Source organism: Amblyomma maculatum, chromosome 1 (assembly GCF_055883805.1).
Source record: "Amblyomma maculatum isolate TAMU_Amacu chromosome 1, ASM5588380v1, whole genome shotgun sequence".
NCBI lineage: Eukaryota > Metazoa > Arthropoda > Arachnida > Ixodida > Ixodidae > Amblyomma > Amblyomma maculatum.
In genome coordinates this window covers 326132738-326156531 of record NC_139344.1, presented here as the reverse complement: position 1 = coordinate 326156531, position 23794 = coordinate 326132738, and the positions used below count along the sequence as shown (strand labels likewise).

At 44.1% G+C, this 23794-nt stretch overlaps 1 protein-coding gene across 1 annotated transcript in view; it reads left to right on the top strand.

The window, feature by feature from the left end:
• The first annotated feature begins 8589 nt into the window (after positions 1-8589).
• LOC146207346 (SEC14-like protein 2) overlaps positions 8590-23794 on the top strand; it is a 31283-nt gene continuing 16078 nt past the window's right edge. Inside the window, exons 1-4 of the mRNA XM_084586522.1 lie at positions 8590-8717; positions 17749-17818; positions 21066-21109; positions 21607-21669. Coding sequence (XP_084442648.1) covers positions 8664-8717; positions 17749-17818; positions 21066-21109; positions 21607-21669 — 231 coding nt within the window. The 5' untranslated portion in view covers positions 8590-8663. The remainder of the gene's footprint in view (positions 8718-17748; positions 17819-21065; positions 21110-21606; positions 21670-23794) is intronic.

The window sequence follows — 23794 nt, the reverse complement described above, 5'->3', positions numbered from 1 at the left end:
AATTCTTCGGCGGTCAGACTTTTTCACAGTCTAACTCTCGCATCCATACATCACAACTGGAAAGACCATAGCACGAGTTATACGGATCTTGGTTGGCAGACTAATGTCTCTGCTCTTTACTAGGCGGTCAAGGCTAACCATTGCTCTTTTTCCCAGAAGCAGGCGTCTCCTAATTTCATGGCTGCAGTCTCCTTCTGAGGTAATCTTGGAGCCAAGAAGAGAAAATCTGTCACAGCTTCCACTTCTTGTCCCTTGATGCTCCAGGACTTGATAGGGCAAGACGCCATGATCTTTGTCTTTTTGATGTTCAGTTTAAGCCCAAACTTCTCACTCCCTTCTTGTGCGCGCATCAGAAGTCTCTTGAGTTCCGCTTCACTTTCTGCCATTAAAGTGGTATCATCCGCATATCTAAGGTTGTTGATACATTTTCCAGCAATCTTCACACCAGCTGAAGACTCGTCCAGACAGCCTGCCTCATGATGCACTCTGCATATAGGTTAAATAGGCAGGGCGACAGTATGCAGCCTTGCCTCACTCCTTTCTCAATCGGAAACCAATCAGTAAGACCATGCCCAGTTCTGACTGTGGCCTTTTGCCCTTCATACAGGTTCCTGAGGAGACAGATGAGGTGAATTGGAACTCTCATCACTTGGAGAGCTTGCCACAATCTGCTGTGATCTACGCAGTCAAACGCTTTCGCATAATCAATAAAGCAGAAGTAGATGGGTTTCTGGAACTCTCTTGCTTTTTCCATGATCCAGCGAAGGTTGGCAACTTGGTCTCTAGTTCCTCTGCCCTTGCGAAACCCAGCTTGCACGTCCGGAAGCTCCCGATCCACATACTGCTGCAGCCTACCTTGGAGGATTTTCAACATCACTTTGCTAGCATGCGAAATAAGCGCGATCGTGCGGTAGTTGGAACAATCTTTGGCACTGCCTTTCTTTAGAATGGGGATGTAAACTGACCTCCTCCAATCCTGTGGCCACTGCAGGGTTGTCCAAATCTTCTGACATAATGTATGCAGAATGTTAACAGCGTCATGGTTGAGGTTTTGAAGCAACTCAGGTGGAATGCCATCAATCCCGCTAGCTTTGTTCTTAGCAAGGCTGGCTAAGGCCCATTCAACTTCACTCTTCAGGATGCCCGGCTCGAGATCAGTGATCACAACCGTCTTATGTTGGGTTCGCACATTCGGGTCCTTCTTGTACAGTTCTTCTGTGTATTCCTGCCACCTCTTCTTTATCTCTGCGGCTTCAGTGAGGTCCTTGCCTCGTTTGTCCTTTATCACGCCCAGCTTAGCACAGAAGCTCCCTTTGATATCTTTGATTGTCTTATACAGAGCTTTTGTGTTCCTTAATTGGCTGTTGTCCTCAACTGCTTGGCACTGTATGTTCAGGAAGGCATTCTTATCTCTCCTTGCTATTTTCTGAAAATCCGCATTGAGAACCTTGTATCTTTCTCTTTCCCCCATAACTTTTGCCATCCTCCTTTCCTCAGCTATTTGCAAAGCTTCTTCAGATAACCAGTTTGCTTTCTTGCACTTCTTTTGCTTTGGAACTACCTTAGTAGCAACTTCTTGTATTATATCACGAACATCAGTCCGCATCTCTTCGGGCTCATTGTCTTCTAGATCTAATTCTTGAAATCGATTCCTCACTTCCACAGCATATTCTAATGGAATTTGATCCAGATTATACCTGAAAGGCCTTCTAGTTTTCTGCGTTTTCCTCAATCGAAGCTTAATCTTGGCAACAAGAAGCTGATGATCGGTGCCACAATCGGCGCCAGGTCTTGTTTTTACTGCTTGTATAGCGCTTCTCCATCTCTGCCGGCAAATAATATAATCGATCTGATTCCTGTACAGACCATCCAGTGAAGTACATGTGTACAGGCGCCTCTTGTGCTGTTGAAAATGAGTATTCGCTATGGTCAGGTTGTTTTCTTGACAAAACTCTACTAGCCTCTGCCCAGCTTCATTTGGCTCACCAAGACCGAACTTGCCAGTAATTCCGGATATTTCTTCACTCCCTACCTTAGCATTCCAGTCTCCTATGAGAAAAACGACGTCTGATGATGGGGTGCGGTCTAAAAGGCATTGTAGGTTCGCATAAAATCTCTCAACGTCAGCTTCTTCAACAGCAGTGGTCGGTGCATAGACTTGGATAACTGTTATGTTGAAAGGGTGACCTTGGATCCGAAGTGAAATCATTCGGTCGTTTTTGGGGTTGTACCCTAGCACTGCTTGCCCATTCTTCTGTTTACTATGAGAGCGACCCCATTCCTTCTCTTGGATTCGTGCCCACAATAAAAGACATAATGATCGCCGGAGTTAAATTCTCCCATTCCGGTCCACTTGAGCTCGCTGATACCCAAGATATCAATGTTCAATCTGTCCATTTCTCGCTCGACGATATACAGTTAACCTTGCGTCATAGATCTTACATTCCATGTTGCTATGTGATACATCTCCTTGCAACATCGGACTTTCCGGTCGCTTCCCGACACATCCACAACTGAGCGTCCTTTTGGCTTTAGCCCAGCCGCTTCATTCGTCCTGGAGCTACTAGGAATCGCCCTTTGTTCATCCCCAGTAACATGTGGGACGCCTTCCAACCTGGGGGGCTCATCTTCCGGCGCCATATCATTAATGGTATTGTGACTGGCCATAGGGTTTTCTTGGTAGGAAATACTGGAGTGGGTTGCCATTACCTTCTCCAGTGAATCACATTTTGTCAGAACTCTCTGCCGTGACATGTCTATCTTGGGTGGCCCTACACAGCAGAGCTCACGACTTCATCGAGTTTCGCAAGCCCCGAATTTTTATCTGTTGTGGGCCGCCATTGCACTCGTCACCGCCTCGGTGGTGGACGACGGCTGTTGCGGCGCGCGTCTTTCTCTTTCTCTTCTTTTTCTTTCTTCTTTATTTTCTGTCCGCAAGAGGCGGCGGAGGTGGCTCAGCTACAGAGCCAGTAGCAGGCCCGTGCATTTTCTTTTCCTTCTTCCTACAGCCACAACAACAACAACACTGACATCGCACAATTTTTAGCCATATAGATGACCCTGAGAGAATGTTTGTAAGGTGAACTGCTGGTGTACTTTAGTTACAGTCTGCGCAGTGGACAGACCTCTATCTGCATCACCCGATTAATTAGTTAAATTATATCACCATATCGTCTTGTTTAGGGACGACAACATCATTCTTGCAGGCGATTTAAACCTTCTAATTCTGTTTTCAATCAATCAATCAATCAATCAATCAATCAATCAATCAATCAATCAATCAATCAATCAATCGTTCAATCGATCGATCAATCAATCAATCAATTCCCTCCTGAAAATTTGCTTATGGGCGATCTGGTGCAAACTGTGTCTCAATTTACTACAGAAGTAGGAAACCTCCACTGAATTCTTGATTTGGTATTTATAAGCGCTAGGTTGACAAGATACAGTGTGCATATTGGTACGAGTATATCTGGCCAGGGGTGTTCACTTGTCATTGATGCTTGATGTCCGAAATAACCATAAGAAACCGAACACGATCATTGTAAAAGAACTTTTCACAAGCTGATGGCCATGCAATTCCAGACAAAGTCCGGGATTTCGATTTGTGTGACAACCTGCCTGATAATGCAGCAGCAATATGAAACACTGTTAAATCTACAATCCACTCCTGCACTAGAAAGTTTGTTCCCAGCCGGTGCATGCGTACAAATAGACCTAATCCATCGGTTTCTTTAGAGAAACCATAAATGTGCACAAAAAAATGAAACGTGCTAAACGATGTGGTTATGAGACTATCACTGTTCGCACGTTGCAAGCTCGGTTAGCTTCTAAGCTTGACGAAGCAAAATAATATTGTTTGTCAGCCTTTTCCCCATTTTTTAGAGAGCGCTGAAACCTTCTGACGTTATTTACACGACACAAAACATAAAGTAGATCAAATATCAATCAATGGTAGATTTCAGATATTCCTGTTGATATGGCAAATCATTTCAATTCTTTCTATCACTCTGTTTTTGTGCCCGCTGATCCACAAGTGCAACTGCATGCGTCTCAACTAGAGATATCAGGGGCTTCATAACGTATGAAGGCGTATTAAACCTGCTCCTAAAGCTCAAAATCAAATTATCTATAGGACCTGATTACATCCCTAATGAGTCCTTGCGTCGTTCTTCTGAGCCATTAGCCCACATCCTAACTCGTCTCTCGGCACTCTTGATAAGAAATTGTGTTGTCCCCGATAACTGGCGCCTAGCTCGCTTAGTTCTAGTTTTTAAAAAAAGGCAGTCGATTGAATGCTAACAATTACCGTCCTATCTCCCTAACTTTTGCACCTCTCTTGGAAGAAGGCAGCAGAGCAGGTAACAACACAAAGCATAAGAAGCACACACAAACACAAGGACAACGCTGCACTGACAACTATATTGATAGGAAACTACATATTCTTCCTTCACTTCACGTCTGCAGCCAACTTCTTCCTTGTATTTAACATCCTGCCTGTTTGCCCAGACATTCTAATTCCTTCTTCAACAAAACCACTGATGGCATACTGACACATTGATCTCCCAAGTCACAGATTGCATATGCTTCATAAATTTCCCTTGCTAACTTATCCTTCATCCTTTTCATAACCTTAACATTGTGAAGGTCAGCCGGACATTTTTGGCCTCTACAACCAACACAGTCTTTGCAGTGCACCGCGAGATTAGTGTCAGACATCCGATATTGCCATATAGCGTGCTCTCTAATCCTGTCATTGAGACATCTTCCTGTCTGTCCAATATATTTCCTTCCACAATGCAAGGGAATCTGATTCTTGTCAATATAGTTGTCAGTGCAGCGTTATCCTTGTGTTTGTGTGTGCTTCTTATGCTTTGTGTTGTTACCTGCTCTGCTGCCTACTTCCAAGAGATGTGTGACCAACTAGCTCAGCGTTCGACTCTATTATTGCTGCACCTGCAAGCTCATGGAGCATATAATATCTGCACTTATTATATCATTTCTGGAAAAAAATATCAATCTTTCTCCCTTTCAGCGTGGTTTTAGAAAGGTTTATATACAGTTACGCAGCTCTTCGCAACCATTCATGAATTGGCTACATCGACTTATAATGCTGGACAGGTTAACGTCATTTTTTTTTAACTTTAGCAAGGACTTCGATCATGTCATTCAGAGTAAGCTCATCCTCAAAACTCCAGTATATTGGTCTTCCTACAGCCAGCACTTGTCAAATGGAAAGGAGACAGTTTGTTGGTGAAGCTCCATATCACCTTCTATATCACCTCCCTTTCTGATGACTAGCAACAACGCATTAACTTTAGCCGACAGGAGAGCACTTTCAAGGCTTACATTTCTTTATTTACTGTATTCCAGACAACTCAGCATGAATCCTGTTCCATATCGAAGGTCCCGGTCCACAAGACAGACTCGTTATGTTCACAACCACAGCCTTTGCCCATACTTCGCCCGTACCAACACGTTCGAACACTCATTCTTTCCGCGCACTGTCACAGCATGGAATTCATTGTGTGTCTTTACGACTCCTGACAGCATTGCTTTTGAAGAATATGTTTTGTCACATGTATCGAGTTAATGCGGTTCGCCCTCCTTCTCTCTGTTTTCTTTGATTGTTGCCCTGGAACGATAGGTTTGCTAAGGTGATGTTTATATTCTTGTTTTTATGCATGTTCCCTCCTGCTTGGTCTTTTTTACTGCAATACTTGTAATAAAAATAATAAAATAAGTCCTGTGAGGTACAGTCAAAATCCACTCCAGTAACGTCAGTTCTAGCCAGACCTACACTATTAAGCCGATCGGCTCCGTCAAGTTATTCAGTCTGTCAGGTAAAGTTAATGGGACTGATTGCTCACTGGCTAGCTGGCATAATAAGTGACGGGCTGGGGATTTCAGTCAGGCGGTTCTGTTGTCTGTCGATCAGTGGGTAAATCCGTCGGTTAATCAACGAGTTAGTCAGTCAGTTAAAAAGTTAGGGCGTCAGTAAATGAGTTAGTAAATCGGTCGACCAATCAATGTGACTCAAAATATTGTACTTAATATATTTTAAAGTGTACTTTTCTTCACCATAATCAAGTGTCAGAACGAGACGCGCGTTACGATCTGACCCAAAACCTAAATCACACAATGGTCAGGTTATGTACTGCCGGTGACAGGATTGACATGCAACTCTGTAATATGTTTAGATCGAGGGTAAATACATAAATAGGTATTGCAAACGTAATCTTACCAGAGGAGAAAGGGAATGCTACGCGCTATTTAACCACAGTAAATGCAAGGAATGCTAAAATGCTCACTTTGTTGAACAATGGCCACCGTATTGCATGGTCCTAAGGCAGCAAAAAAGCCAAACGACAAGAACTGCTGATGAGCCAGTTTTATCCAGTATGTACAGAACAAATTTAACCATCCCACCTGTCGTCTCAGATGTCCCAGCAGTTCGGTTACAGCAATTTGAGGTCATGCTAAGATCCACAAGTCATGAATCCCTCAGCATCCAATAGTAGACTTCAGAACGTCGCCACTGCATCGGCTGTCAGGTCATCATCAAGAAGTGAAATAACAGTGTTAGCTAAACAAGCTTCGTTCGATAGGCACTTTTATTTACTTAGCAGAGACTGTGGATCAAACATGTTCCAAGCTTTGGTCAGACCCAGGGGACATAAAGGTGCGCTTTGGCATCACAGTGTTTTTCCCCAATGTACCGACTGATCTAGCTGTCACCAAGCTCGAGGAAGGGTTGCAAAAAGACACGTCTTTCCATCCGCGGTCCATTTGATGTTCCAGAGCGGAGCACATTACTACAGTTCTTTCTGAGCAGCCCGTATCTACGTAGCACTCAAAGTTCTAAATTAAGTCAGGCTCACAGAACTCATATAGGCGCATTCATACTGGTCACAACTACAAACCTTTTCGTGAAAGCCCTTTTATTTGGCCTTAGAGTCACTTTATGTTCACGACTGAAATCGAGAAAGGCACACAACTGTCCTTCCTGAATGTTCTGAATTAGAGAAAACGCATTCGCCTTTTCTTTGTTTATAGAGAGTCTGCTGACACAGGCCGCTACTATATAGGGCATTGCTTCCAGCCATTTGAATGCATACAGAACCTCCGCTTAACCTCAACGGCTGAACCCGCGACATGTGTCCACGCGGAAAAAGCAGGTGTGCAAAGTGAGTTAGAAAAAGTGCGCCAGGAACTTTTGGTCAACGCTTATCCAAGTCGCTTCGGAGTGAAGATCTACAGAAATAAGATGCGCTTATGAAGAAAAGGGATCTCAAAATATTTCGCTCATGAGCAGGCGCTTCCCATACGTGCTTGCCATAAGCGAAACGATACGCTTTCCCGAGTATTTTCGAGACATGCCTTCCACGTTGTCCACGTGCCGTCGAACGAAGTGCATTAGCTGACGAAACCTTTCCAGGAGTAGTTTTCAAGAAATCACGCCAGGACTGTAATAATGTTTAGATCAGGTAAGGCAGAAAAATTTTCGATGCACATGAGGGCCATACCCGAGACGCCAGACAGAGCCCGCACGCCACGAATGCTCTGGCGGGTAACAAACATGAAACTGCTTGAAAAAAAAAAGAAGAAAACTGATGATGCGCGCTTTGCTAGAGTAGCCGCTCACCCAGACCAAGCATGAAACTTTGAACACCAGGGATGCTACTTTTCCACAGCAGGCGATAATTACACCGTACTCTTTGTTTGCCTATACGCGACCAGCACTATTCCGCTCACTGAGAAAAATAAAACAGGCAAACAAACGATATCGAATTTCGAAACGTCGGTCATTTTAAATATCATCAGTGACCACTCCATTTCAGGCGATCAAGTTTGTATTCTGTTTTCAAGTGAGAAAAGAAGCGACAACGGTAAACGTTTTCTTTCTGGCAATACCGAACGGTTATCGCAACGCACCTTCTCTGTGTCATGATATATGGCTGCGAATCAGTATGCACCAGGGCCACGACCCAGTCAGGGGCCCACGACCCAGGCGACGTTTATGAATGCGAGCGTCCCATAGAAAATAAAAGCCGCAGTTTTATCACCAAGCGTCGCCTGTACAGCCTCGTCCACTTCTAGCTATAACACGATCACTGCTTTAATTGCTCCATTGCGCCTTGCGCGGCCACGCAATAAAGCTAAGCAGCTGGTCATGCGAAGCACCACCGCAGGGCGCTTCTATGTTTGTGTTGCTTTGCTTCGACATGAGCCCACACCGGACGCAATGATGCTTTTAAAGCTGTGCCCGTGTTGTAGCTAGAAGTGGATGACCCTGTACGTTAACGCTCGATCCGGCCAGGGCCATTTAACGGCTTAAACATACCAATGAGAACATCTGAGTATGCTTGATTCAACGGCAGTGGTTGCGAACCGGCGGCAGAGCAGAAACTGCAGCAAAAATCGCCGCGACCAAATCGCCGGCAAGCGTGCTTCACGGCAGCATACCTGTAAGGACCGCAAGGCCGCAAAGCTGGCTGTCTGGTTGCCAGGTCTGCCGCGCTGCGAGTAAGCGGCGCTACAGACAGCAAGTAGACCGCGTCATCGTCGGAGGCCGCTGATAGGCGCTCGAACACACTCGGCTGCGCGCATAGGCAGATTGCTCGCAGAGCTACGCGGCCGTGTAGGGCGGAACAGCTGGAGCAATGAGTGGTTACCTGGGAGGACTGAGTGAGCGAGAGGCGGCTGCTTTACACAAGGTGGGTACTAAACTTGCACGGAGTGCATGCGTGATTTCTTTCTCTCAGAACAAAAAGCATGTTAAATTAAGGCTCCCAACGTATACTATGTTGCCGAACTGCTGTAGAGAAGCTTGGCAAGGCATTGCGCTTTCGACTGCGTCGTCCGTTCGGGGCAGTCTTTCTCCATGCCACGAAAACAAGCGTTGTGCAAACTTGCGCAAATATATTGAACCCCATATACACACTCTAAACCATGCCCTATATGTAGAGGCCTTTGCTCTTGTCGTTCTTCGCCGCTTTCGAACCTTTCAATTCTTTGCCACCGAAATCGATCTCCTATGCGTTTCAGTCCAAAGTTGACATTCCTGATGACAGTCTTGTATTTAACAAAAGCTAAACCCAATGACTCGCTTCATTATTCTTCTATCACGCCTGTATCTACCGAAGGAAGTCTTATACTAATATAATAAAAAGTAAATCTGTACATTCACTTATTGGTTTCTGTTGTGAGAGCTACACAAGGACTGACTGAATGATTGATCTTTAGCATCGTTTGACACTTGGGTTTAGCATCGACTTGTCACCTAAACACAGCACATTTTCATATAAATTAAGACAAAGTTAGCCCTTTGCTTGTGAGCGGTTGTCGAGAATTCCTCTTTCCTACGGTAATGTTCATTTGCTTCAGAGGAGTTGACGGGCTGTCATTAGTTGAAAGAAATCATTTCAGGAATTTGTGATGCACTGCATGTTCCCGTGTTCCTGCTCGTTGCTGGGGTAGCACGGAAAAGGGGTGTCGTTCACATTTCGCAAAACATAGATTTTATATCGCCACAAGGATAATCACAAAAATTGCTGCTGGCATGTACCATCAAGCAAAACATGAAAGACTGCGCGAGTCAGCCATAAGCATATCTTGCTGATTACGATTGCAAGATGCGACGGGAAGTTGTGACGGTAGTGCTGATTTGAGGAGATGGCTTCTGCGCATGTTGTTTCTTGTTTAACTAGGTATATATATATATTGGTTTGGTTTGTGGGGTTTAACGTCCCAAAGCAACTCAGGCTATGAGAGACGCCGTAGTGGAGGACTCCGGAAATTTCGACCACCTGGGGTTCTTTAACGTGCACTGACATCGCGCAGCACACGGGCGCCTTGCTTTTCGCCTCCATCGAAAAGCTGCCGCCGAGGCCGGGATTCGATCCCGCGTCTTTGGGAACAGTAGTCGAGCGCCGTACCCAATGCGCCCACCCCGGTGGGAGGGGGGGGATATATATATATATATATATATATATATATATATATATATATATATATATATATATATATATATATATATAAACTTGAAGTAGGTGACACACGGTGGAAAAACACTTTAATCCGACGTTTCGGCCGCGATCCGGCCTTTGTCAAGGAAGGTACATTCCTTGACAAAGGCCGGACCCCGGCCGAAACAGTCGGATTAAAGTGTTGTTTTTTCCACCGTGTGTCACCTACTTCAAGTTTATATATATATATATATTTTTTTTTTTTTTTTTTTGCCTAGTTCTTCGTAACGAAATTATATGAGCCTGCTCTCGTTTTGTCCACTTTCATCTTGTCCGCGTCTGCAAACGCAGTAGTTTTCCTCGCCAATGAATGATTGAATTACTGAATGATTCGTTGTCATATTTAATGATCGCCTTGCCATGTGGTCTAATGGATGGTATTTTTTTTTTTTTTTACTGTCTGACTGACTGATTTAGTCCAATTGTTTTTTTCTTGACTAGCTTGTTTACCTGACAGTTAACTTTCCGCTTTACCCTTGCTTCGACGTTTTGGTTAGGCGCTTCTAGGCCAGCTCTAGTCTTGTCTTAGCATTTTGACTTAAAAATTTAGAAAAGGAACAACTTTCCGTCAGAGACATGTACGAGGAGTCCGAGTGAAAAAAAAAAAAAAAAAACGAAGAGAGAAAAGGATAAGCTGCCATGAAAACTTCGCCACTAAGTTCGCTCAGATCATCTTTCGTTCGCGATTATCTTAACAGGACACCTTATTATCAGAGAACATGCCCTTCTTACACACTCACCATCGAAAACGGTGTCAAGGCGCACAGACAGTTGGTGCCGAAACATGAGATCGGTGACCTTCACGTCTACTCACATTTAGCAACCGCGGTGAGCTTTGGTGCCTTCTACGCCACACTCCAGTGCGCAGATACCAGCTTTCTTATATTTCTGTTTAGATGAGGGCATAATCTTCGGCTGAAAAAGTTGCGAAATAATATTCTCGAAGTTCTTACGCCAATCTGGCCCAGAAAGGAAAAGAGGAGGGAGGTAGGAAAAGGGATTAAAATCACACCTCAAGTAGAGAATCAATGTATGGTAAATCTGAATAGCTTGAACCCTGATGACGAAATGAAAATAAAGAAGCCGTTAAAAAATTTGGTATTTCAGATCAGCATCAACAAAGTTGCCTTCGGCACAAAACCACTTAGTTACAGATATCGATACTGGAAAAAAGTATAAAAATACAAAAATAGTTATACAAAATAGTAGGATGCTGCTTCGTACGCCTGCGCTTGATGCGAAACAGTAATTAAGAGTAATCTGAACATTCAGCCCCTCAAATGCAAGTGTAAAGGTTGTCGTTTAGTGTCAAGAAATGCTCAAAGCACTGGCGAGAGTATTGTGGCGGCGACTGCACGTTAACGTAAAAGTTTGTTCTATTTTCCGCGTTAGCGTATCGCTGTCTGCACATCGAAGTTCTCAGCTCTGTGGTTTGTACTATATTAGGCGGACCAGCATCAGCACACAAGAGTCCCTTAGGACAAATTGAATTCAGCCTGTGATGACACTTATATTGGCGTCGGAAACAGATGGCGGTCAGGGCACAGAACACACCACATTGCGATTTAAATGTACTGCGCTTGAAATGGCGAGATTCCAGGAGTGAAATAATGTACTAGATGGGTGATAGTCATAAGAAGACACCGATGGCAAAGTGGAAGAAAATGATGGATTTAGCAGCAAGAAAGGTGATGATTACAATGCCGGTGACAACAAAGCAGATGTGATTAATGGGCGCTGATGCTCCCAAATATTTCCAACATCGTCTTTTTCATGTGATACTGAAGGCAATAAACGGCTTTGTCTGTGCGCGGTCCTTAAACGAAAGTGGAATACTTCCTTTCAAGTTTTGCTTATTTGTTTCGGCAATGATACGTATTGTACCATTGAGGCTAATGGTATATTTGACGTTTATTTCCAGATATCTTAAAATGGCTACATCGCTATCACTGTCACCACAGCTCAAGCCCAGCACCTCGACATCCTCGTTACAAAGTCGCCCCTCAGTTTTATTCACTGAATTAGGTATTCCTGCAACTATAGAACCTCCGGGCAGATTGCGCGCCATGAATTCAAGGTCAGAGAGCGACGAGCTGCACTGATGTCCTTCATAGCGGTTCAGTCGGCTCACTTCGTGGTCGACTGTTCGCTTGTATTCACTCCCAGTACAAGAGTCTGAATTCCACTTTAAATGACTCGCATGTGCACAGTGGTGTACGTTGGGAGATGATAATACCAACAGGCAGCGTCATCTGACGTCTTCCAGAGAGCATGTTGCACAAGGAAATCGATACACGTGTTTCTATGCGGATTTTCACCCCACGTTATTGGAGGTGGGCTTGAAAATGTTTCTACTGACGGCTTCAAAAGGTATTAATGTGGCTCCCAAGTAGAGCGGAGCGGCCCATACACGAGCGCAGCCCTTATTCGAGTGTACTTGGTATTCTTTTTGTTTTGTCGCCTAATGTAGACTAATCTACAATTAAAGCCTTTACTTCTTTGGCCTTCACTTCCATCATCATCATGAGCTGGATCACGTTATACTACAGAACAAAAGGCCCCTCACAACGATATCCAATTAACCTTCTACTAGGCCGGCTGCAGCCATCCTATAACCCTGCAATATTGTCGGCACATCTTCACTCTTGACAGTATTGCATCTGCCCTGTTTATCGCCATTTAGAATCCATCATCTCTTATAGCGTGGTATTATCGGCTTCGCTTCTGTGTGTTATACGTCCAGCCAAAGCTTTCATCAATATCACTTTGATATGTTTTCCAAATACATTTTCTAGGGTTATCTCACAATGCGCACTTGCGCACACAGATATTCCGGCAAAATGTTATTGCCCATACCGGCATCGGTTTGTGAGCGAAACTAATTCTGCTATCATTTTCGGTTATCTAAGTCGGGCTGTCTGTTTCTGTCCTCTCGCTTCCGACTGCAGAATTGTGGTGCTTCCGAGCAAAGCCAATTCACACCACTCTTCTTCCTTTCACTGTTGAGATCTCTTTAGTGTCTCCTCACTCAACCAAACGCACAAACTCAACCGCTCGATTGACTATACATTCGTTCCCCGTCCGTGCTTGTCATCTTGCTTAGTAATTACCTGCCCCACTGCATCACATTAATAATTTTTGTTGTCGCCTTACTCGACTCATACTGCAGCTACTTTCCTGCTTTATTGCCTCGCCGCGGTGACTCAGTGGTGGGGGGGCTCGACTGCTGGAAAGGGTGGCCCGGGCTTTGATCTCGACAGCGGCGCTTGTTGATGGAGGCGAAATCCAAGGCGCACGTGTACTGAGCGATGGCAGTGCACGTCAAAGGACTTCAAGGTGGTAGAATCTGCTCGGAATCTTCTATTAGCCTGAGTCACTTTTAGAAGTCAAAAACCTTAAACCAATAAAACAAACTGTTCCCTTTTTAGAAAACTGAGAGCGAAATAGCAGGATTCGCGGGAGAATGAAGTAAACAAAAACTAACAGTGAAGCCAGTGATAGAGGAATGGAAATCGTGTAGCCAACAAGAGCGTCTCATCAGATTAATATAATGTCGTCTTTGTATCTGTCACACTTATTTAACGCACAAATGTATTCTTGAAAGACGAGATAAACCTAAATGCTAACTCTATGGAAGAGATCACTACTAACCAAATCTTAATTACAGGTACAAAACTTGAAAAAAAAAATGATATAAAAATAGTTACTACAAGTTTGTAACGAACACATCTCATTACACCTTAGCTTGCTTTTAAGGAGAAAGGTCACACATTGATATTTCCTGCGTTCTTTCGTTTATGAAAGCAGCTATGGTTTTAAACCAGCTTCAGTATATTAAGTGCCTTTTTAACCAAATTCTATCAAGCAGATATCTTAAACCTTACACATGGTACATGGTGGCTGTAGTCGCGTATGTGCCATAAAATACAACACTTTTTCAATATTATATGAACTCGCCGCAGTGGACCGGCGTCTCAGTGGCTCCATTTTTCGGTTGCTGATTGCAGATTGCGTCTGTGATCCCGGCCATGGCGACCGTATTTTTACGGAGCCGAAATATGAAAACACTCATGTGGTGTGCGATGTCGGGGCAAGTGAAACAATCCTAGGCAATAAAACAAGCCCAGGTACCTCCAAAGATATTCCTGGAAGCGTAGTTCTGACTAAAACACAGATGTAGAGAAAAAGTGCAGCTCGGCAACTATTGCAACTAAGCAAGGAGCAGACGCAGGATGTTGCATTCGTTGTGGGTGTAATGGGGCAGGATGGGGGAGGGGGCATTGCGTAGCGGATGGCCGACGAAGAACAGGTCGCTGCACTCACACGGCCTTGCAAGCAGCAGGAAGACACCAGGAGCAAAACAGGCTCATTACTGTGCTGTTGTTCACGTGATCTGCAGCTTGATTTTATCTTTTTCGAAGAAACTAGCGACGGCTTTGGGACACACATAAGCACGCGGTCGCACACACATGTTTTCTCTCTGACTCCTACACGAGCGCACACGCACACACATGGCAAGGACAGGAAAATAAATAAGAGGCCAGTTACAACACCCATACGCAGAAGGCCAAGAGGACTGAAAGAGGTAATGAAAGCACTGCGACATTTTTTTTTTTTTTTGAAAGGAGGGGGGGACTTCTGAAGGTAAGCGTAAATGGTTAAAATAAAGCGGTGCAACTGCCATAGTTGGAGTTCAAACGAAGGCCCTCTGAGTGTCGAACAAACACGCTATACCTGAACTGCAAAAGCTCAATGGCCCAAGCATGCTAGGGGAGGGTAATCCGGTGTGCTGTCTGTAACGTAGTAGCATGTGTGTGAGTGCAGCAGTGGCATGCAATTAAAGAGAAAAATAAGAAAAAAGCGCTATCTCGTTTCACGTTCAAGGCGAAGCTCAAGTGACCTCCAAATTTGAAACAGTCATTCTCAGTGACATGAATAATAATATCAGATTAGCGTATTGTGCGTATGCGCAGGTGTGCTCGTTTACAGGAGTGAAAATAGCTTTGGCTTCTCTTTGCAAAATGTTATCGAGTCTTGACAGTCTAGAAGACAGATTATTTTGTAGCTTTATGTTTTGCCGAAAGAACTTCACACTGCGAGCTCCAAAGATTCGTAAGACTTGGCATAAAATCTCTCACCGTTTAGGCAAAAGCTCCTGGCAGAACTGCCTAACTTTCACCAAGCATCCGCCCATACCTGCTGGCAGCGCAATGACTTCATATTTTGCTGTTGATTTATTCATGGTTAATATGTTGAAATAATGTTTCTATGTATTCAGATACCAGTTCCTTAGACTTCTGAAATGTCTGAGCAAGCAGTACCAAAATGCTGGATGTTCATAGATTTTGCCTCCGTTTTCATCGCTGAACGTTGTTTTTTGCTTCTTGACTTTTCGCAGTATCCTCCCTTCGCTTTTCTCTGCTTTCATTACGCATTTGAGACAAGTGTTCCACAACATGTTTTCAGAGGAGCGATCGGGGGCTTTGTAACGTTTCAATTTTTCTTTGCTTTTAAACCTTGGCTGTCCATACTTCCCCTTGATCTATATCACTGCAAGCACGCGTTACCCGCGCAGTGCACTGAACTAACGCCTGAAAGCATCAATGGCGCAGTTTCTCGGCAACGACTTATCAAGGTGAACAGCGTTTCTTGCAGTGCAAGGGAAGCGGAGCACTGGTTGATTTCAATCGAAATGCCATCCGCGTACTTTCGAGGTAGCGCCAAGAGCCACGAAAGCTATACTGTCTGGCTATTTTTCTTCGCTATTAATCAAACCGTGTATGGACTGCTTGCTAGATGGCGTTAAGGAGGTACTTTTCGCACGAAAAAAAAAAAAGAGGAATAATATGACTTGTGAAAGCAGCGTGAAGCCACGAAGACGGACACAAGCTGACAGGGCAGGCGCCGAACTGTTAAGAATTTATTGAAGGAACAATTAGCAGCTTGCAAGGGAAAACGAGTGCTTCTGGTTTCGGCAATTCGGTTCTGCCGTGAACTGAATTCTTGCTGTGCCCACGCCAAACGTTTGATAAGCTATTTATTGATGGTGTTTTGGAAACAAAATGTCTTAGCTTCGTTTGCTTCTACAGTTTTTCGGTGTCACGTGTGCCCTGGCTGGCATTTAAAAAGCTCCTCCTTGCTTTCAATGAATTGGTGGTTCGGCGCCTGTCCTGTCGGCTGTTGAGATCCACACCAAGTATGGGACCGTGACAGCGTCTCTCATTTTCTCAGAACAGTTTTTTTTTTTAGTTTACATCTGTGTTTTCTTTTAGTTTATCATTGTACGTTCTCGGTCTTCATTGGACGAATTAAAAGCACTCATAAGGCCTCAAAATTGGCGCCAGAAGGGCCATTGCGGAGTGTGAGCAAGTGTATGGTCAAGTTGAACTTTATACACTATATTATATAAGCTTGTTGTTAGCCATTCTTCTGCGACAATGCAAAAAAAAAAGAAAAAAAAGTCACGATGATCGAACAAGGTTTTATCAAGCTAGTGAAATAGGAGTAGGGAGGAGGTTTATTTCTTGCTTTTTTTGTTTTGGTTGGCTTAACTAACGCAACGGGCAAGACGGTTAGAGATATGTCCACAAGAATCTATAAGAGCGTAGTCGATCAATCAGAATTACGCGACATATACGAGTGAGCGTTACTTTACTGCAGCATGCTGTGGTTAAGTTATCGCCTAGCAAAGAACTGACACATTTGAGTGCATCTATGAGAGCTTTCTTGCAGTTTTCGAAGATGCACAAAATAGCTCATATTTCCGCTTTACTACAGCTTTTATACTAGCCTCGCGAATTTTAAAGAAACCACATCGTTAATTGCGTACAAGTACTACAACCGCTTCAGAGTCAGGAGGAAACCGCTTTACACAAGACCGGAGACTTCCATGAGCAAAATAGAACCGAACGCGGGCGCGCCAGCGCACCTTCGACCAATCAGTGTACGGTCATGTCGTGTGCTATCTACCACCTACCAGATGCATGGTCATTATTTTTCCGGGCTGCGTAGCTTCAGCAGTTAAAAGCTGACGAAATATTTTCAGACACAGGTGTACTATCGGTCGAGCGTTAAAGCTATAATATATTACGTAAGCGAAATGCTTGCTGGGACAATCATGAAGCAGGGTACAAAGAAGTCTCCAGCAGTACGAATTCAAATTAAACTGCCGATCACGCGGTCCGTGAGCGGGGAAATTTTTGTCAAAGCGGTCAAGTTCAGAAAAGAGCTCTTATTCCGCGTTGAATAGAGGGCACGAAGAAAGAATACACCATATTGTCTTATCTCATGCTGCACGTGCACTGTGTCGTCCAATCCAACAAATAATCAATAGTGGCTTTTTAAAGCGAGACACTGTCTACTGTCGACATGGAAGAATACTTTGCGTTGCTTCCGAAAAGCTAGGCAGGGGTCGAATCTAGAGGGTGTGTAGACAACACGCCCTGAAATTACGCTCCCGACAAGATGACAGCATAAAGTTACGCGTGTACGTAAAGGAGCGAAGCCTATCCACTATTACCATTCCGTATAGCAGATAAATTTGTCCGATTTCAGCAGATTAGGACACTTCGTTTTAATAGTCATTTACGGCCATACTATGTGTCCCAGTGCTGAATCTAATATTTTTATCGTGTGTTCTCTAGAACTCACTAACGCAATTGTTTTTTTTTTTTTTTTTTTTTAACCGTGCCTCTTCTCCTTTCTATTCTACACATCGCAGTTGCGTGAAGCAGTGGTGGACGTCAAGCGACCCACGGACACCGATGCATTCTTGCTGCGCTGGCTTCGGGGTGAGTACAAAGGCGGCCCTTGTCAAGTATCGCCCCTCGTTCCAGAGGGCAGATTAATCATTGCGCTTTGTTTTGAGCTGATTTGCACGTTACTTTTGTCCTGCCACGACTAGCCACACTCTGAAGTCTGCTTAATCGCGCTCGGTTGCTGACCACTGAAATAGAGAGGACGATAACGCACTCGCTTTTATATTTTTTTAAGCCGATAGCCATCTGCCTGCATACCTTTTAGCCAGTCACATATGGATAGTAGTTTCGGAGAATACTTAATGGAAATAGTGAAATTCAAAAAGGACTGCGCATGTCAAAGATCGCAGATTGAAGTATAGCTATGGCATAGCTTAAATGATGTGGATCCATGCTGAAAGTAAATATCCATTGCCTCTCTCATTCCATAGCACGGGGTGTTTTTGAGGGCTTAGCGTTCGGTTGCTTAGCCAAAATTCGTGGGGTCGAATTCCAGCTGCGGTACCGGTACTTGATGGCGCTGAATGCAAAAGGTGCCCCTGTTCTCTGCGATTTCACTCCATGTCATATAACACCAAATGGCCTCAATCAATCCGGAACATTTAAGCTGCTTTTTTTTCATTTATTCCAAGTGCGACTTTCAAGGTCAAAAAAGTTTACCTTCACTCTAGGCGTTATTTTTGCACTTGAAGCGGTTGTTTGAGAAGGTTGTGTTAGGGTTGACGTCGCAGTGGCATGATGATTGTGCAGCCACAGAATGATATGTGCGATAACAGAGACAATAGAGCTGCCTGTAATGTCACATACTAAAACGCCCTCGCGACTGCTTGGCTTCGCTGCTCTCAGGACGACAAGCCCTTTACCGATAACGAAGAACAAAGTAACCTCTCCTTCATGGCATCGATAATATGTGCGCCATACCCTCTGCCAGCGCGTGTTGTGAGCGATAACTCTGCGGTAGATACGCTGGCGCGAGGGCTATGGAACGAAAAATGGTAGGGGTAACATTAAGAGATAGAAAGCGTGCAGAGTGGGTCAGAGAAATAACTCAAGTTACCGACATTCTAGCAGAAATTAAGAAGAAGAAATGGGCATGGGCAGGACATGTAGTGCGAAGAAAGGATAACCGATGGTCGCTGAGGGTAACAAACTGGATTCCAAGGGAAGGAAAGCGTAGCAGGGGGCGGCAGAAAGTTAGGTGGGCGGATGAGATTAAGAAGTTCGCAGGGGTCAAGTGGATGCAGCTAGCACAAAACCGGGTTAAGTGGAGAAATATGGGAGAGGCCTTCGCCCTGCAGTGGGTATAATCAGGCTGATGATGATGATGATGATGATGATGATGATGATGATGATGATGATGATGACACAAGAAGAAGATAAAGCTCTTCGGTGACATTCAGGCTTCGATGCGACCATGGAAGCGGACGGAGCTTCATTAGTAAGTCGAGTCGTCAATGCAACGCAATAAAGGCTTATTTTCAGGAATCGCTTAAGCATTCAAGACGCCGGTATGGAATCAATTGAAATTTCAGCAAGCTGTGTTTGCATATTTGATAGAGACTTGTGAAGGTAGGTCGCTACAAATGCGCTGATCTGAATTTAGTCACGATATTCACATGTGCAAATGTGCCTGACATGTATTAAAGTGATTTGGGACGAGTTCTTGTCCGTCCCTTACTGTAAATATAATGCTTTGCTCCTATGCCCTTCATCATAGAATATTCATCACCTGAGCTTGTGTAGCGGCCATGACAAATGCACGCAGAAGAAAAGAACTGAAGTGACGTCCTACAAAAAAAGAAAAACAGAAAAGAGATTAGTCATGCATCCACCCAAGATCTAAACCAATATATTCTCCTGACAGCCGTGGACAGGCAGTTATTGGTCACGCGTAGCGAAACGAGCATTGACATGCTTAGGTTACGAGTAATTGGTGGCGCGGCCATTGACTTACGCTTGATTTCCCTGTTTTCAAGTATAATGGTGCAACGAAAGACATTAGATGCACGCGTGAGAACCGAATGGGAAAGTAAGAGGGAAAGAGTCGATGTACAGATGGCACGGAAAGAGCACGATATGCAAGCGCTTCCTCCTTCAACACTTCGCCGGTCATTTGTCGGCTGCGTGCAGAAAGGCTTTGTTTTCTAAGTGCGAAAGCGGGCTTTCTCCAACGTTTAGTGATCGCTTCTTCTAGAACATTTTGTTTTGTGGAGGAAGCTGACAGGTATCTTACAAAAAAATATATTAAAAAGGTATCTTACGCTACGTTACTCTTGATGGTACGAATTGTTCCTCTAAGCAAATTCTACAAAGGGTAATTTGCCAGCATTATCCTATGCTGTCATGCGCGTTTAACTCTAGTGAGTTTATAATCAAATGTGCTAAGGTGTGTGCATGCACAAGTGTTGTGTTTGTTAGGGGGGGGGGGGGGGGGGGGGGGTTAAATTAGACAAAGTATGAGATGCACGGTCCGTCACAAGAGATGATATCTCAGGAAGCTACATGTATACCGCCCATCCCTGCTGCAGGAAGCACCGCAATGATGCGCAGCAGCAGGACTACGCCAAACCGGTCTTATATGCGCTTTATAATCGTGTACATTGTCTGCTAATTGTCATTTGTGTGGACGGAAATTCTCGAAATACAGTGTGTAGCAATGCGCATTTTTATGTTTCACAGTTGTCTAAATTTCCGGAGTCCTCCACTACGGCGTCTCTCATAGTCTGAGTCGCTTTGGGACGTTAAACCCCACAAACCAACCAACCAACCTTCTGAACCGACAATTTATCTCGGCTTATCGTAAAGGCTTCCGGCCGGTAGAAATAGCTAAGGTCAAACTTGCCGAATTGTTTAGAAAAGCAATCATGTACATGTAGTTTGATTAATATGTGGTTATTGAACACTACAAATAAAGTTGTTTTACTGTACTGATTACACCGAATCCATGCTATTAGTTGCGTTAATGAAGCCGCACTGGTCGCCAAGCGCCAAAAGAATTCTAAGAACTGGAGAAGTTCTAGAGTGGAAGATATCAGCCCACTAAGGTTGATCTTAAGATGAGTGCAGCGCGGGGTGCAATAGGCGACGTAAAAAATCGCCTTTACCTTTAAAATAACCCGATGCTAACGTGCCAAGATTTCTCAAGTTTATCACTATGTATGTGTTTGGAAAACAAGCAATGTATTCGAGGCAGAAAATATTAAACCAGATATTTTGTAATATAATAGAGAAACTATATTGCTATTCACTACTCTTCTCGCATGTGGCACTTCTCATTCAGCACGAGACTTCGATGTTACCAAGGCGGAGCGCATGTACCGTCAGGTGAGTGCCATATAGATACAACACTATCAGAAACGTAACCCTTCTTGCATACTGAGATGTCTTCCGTACTCAAGTTTATGGCTTTCAAAGGTCTTGGAAGATAAAAAAAAGATAAAGCTTTATCTCTGCCAAATCTGCTCTCCATATGGCCATGCGTTAGAGTCAGCCATGCCGCTTTCACACTGTCACTTTATTTCCCAGCTTGCGAAGTATATGCATCGCAGTGTGGAATGCACGGCCCGTCAGCCTACAGGAAGTGGCTGACAGCGAGAGCAAGTCATCAATATTATGGTAAAAACGTAGCATATCATGAGGAGAAGCCCTCTCTCGAGTATTGTTTCGCTGATCTTTGGTAAAAGGGCTTTTCTGAGTGTTTGAAAGAGGTATTCAATATATAAAGCACAATATTCGGGAGAACAGAAGTTATCCTGTTAAGCTCCGTATGTTTTGTCCCCCTCACGCCCTCCTTTATTTATTGCCTTTTTTTTAACTCGCAGGACCTCAAGTGGCGAAAAGAGAATGGTATCGATGAAATGATGCACAGCTATGAGCCCCCAGAGGTACGATATCAGCCAAGTATAAAGGAAAATTGGAACAAGCTCGACTAAGGAGCAATATCACATTACACTGCAGAGAGAGCACCTCATCAGGAGGACTTCTGGGGCTATCCGCAGCCCGATCGAGACTATAGATAATCTGAAACGAAACAGAACGCCGATCGAGACGCTCCCAATCCCGCCATCTAGTTGCGCGTAAGGCAGGCTTGCATCCGTGCATCAAAAAAGTCGTACGCAAAAAAAGGCCTTACACATCATAAGGCATATAAGCTTCAGAACTACATCTCTGGAATGATAACTGGGCTGCTCGTGAACGGAAAAAATATCCACTATGCAGAGGATACAGATAGGCCTTGTCATTAATATGAAGGTATTTGTGAACCAGATACTCTTGCTCGAGAGGTTAGTTTAACGCGTGCCGATAATTTGGACACTGAAAAAGTTCTGGAGATGAAAAGGTGAGCGCATGATAAAGAAATATTATTTTATTCCACTTTATATCTTGCTAATACATCCTGCTGAAAGCTGTTTGACTCTATGAATTAAACTTTAAAAAGGGGTTACCAGCGAACACAAAAGACGCGTACATAAGAAAAAAGACTTTATAGACGAATGAAGCACCGTCCATACCTAACGTATTTTCTTGTGTACGCGTATTTTGTATTGGCTGCATGGTACCCACATTTGCTACAACACGCGCCAACTGGTCCGAGCTATTTCCACTGCGGCTAATGTTTTTCTCGATTGGGCCATTTATATGCGTTCTGTCTTCACAAAAATCCAGCGCCGTCCGTGTCTAAATTCTCTTTTCGTGTGTACGCTTATTTTGAACCCACTAGTATCCCCTCTTGTTACAATTTGAAGATACACCACATGGCGCAAGACCCTGTTCTATAGCACATTATTTGCCACATAGTTACAAAGATACGAGGATATTGGATGTGTAGTGTTCCTGAGAAAATCTTCAGAACTTGTTTCATGATATAAGGCGTTGTTGCAGTGAAATTTTCATACTATACTCATTTTCGACAGTCAAGACACCATGTGGGTGTGCATTCCTAAATTTATAACGCGCGGAAAAGGGCAGTATTCCATTCTGGTATCCACTTATTTCTCGATTGCGTGCCATGCGTTTCCTGATGTTGCGCGATCAAAAGAAGCAACACGAATTTAGACAATTCGACAAAAAATTAATTTGAACTCATTCGTGCCACCTACATTGGTGCGTTTGAACGAGTCTTGCCGAATGATGCGTTTGAAGAAAAATTGGCTATCAATTGCATTCGTGCGGAGGGCATTTGATAGCACTTTCCTCTACCTTCTCATCCATTGTTTTATAGCTGTGAAGCCTACAGCATGTACAGTTTCGTGCGATATGAAGATTATCACGCTAGTTCCGGCTAAATGAACCAAAATATTCCGCAATTCGGCTAGCTGATCCCAGGCATTCGCGGTTCGGTTTTCGAGAAATTACCCGTGTTCGAACGGTCTAGTATAAGTAGGTTAGCCCAGCCCTTAAGTGATCCTCTTCATATCGCGCTGTATCACTACAATCGCTATCGCAACTTGTTGCTTCACTTAGCCTATATCATCATTGGTTTACTAAGCGGCCCAGCTAAATTTGACCAAGATCTTTAGGAAGGTGAAGCATTCCCAGTTTCCAATTTCTTTTATATATTCAAGGTTAATAATTAGTAAGCCATAATTAGCCAGCGATTTCATTATTCACTTGAGAACAAAGTACCAACCTAAAGTTGTATATCGTATTGAAAAATCACTAGCTACGGTGTTTGCATCGGTACATCATTTACGCAGCTTTACACACTGTCCTTCAAAGGAACCTATCGCGTCATCAGCTTCTAGCTCATATCCCTCACCAGGAGCACAACGAAAGCCCCATTTTCAGGGAGAGCGCTCCAAAAAAAGAAAAAAAAAAAGTGGGTTTTCGGGATTCTTCAGTGGCAGCGCCATAACATGAAATAGCCTTTTATTGCTCCAGTTAGCCCCGCCGCGATGGCAGATCGAGTGGTTGAAGCGCTCGCCTATGGTATCGGAGTGTCTGGGTTCGAACCTGGCCGCCGGCTGCTGCGTTGCGAGGGAGGTGAAACAGAGAGGCGTCCGCATGCTG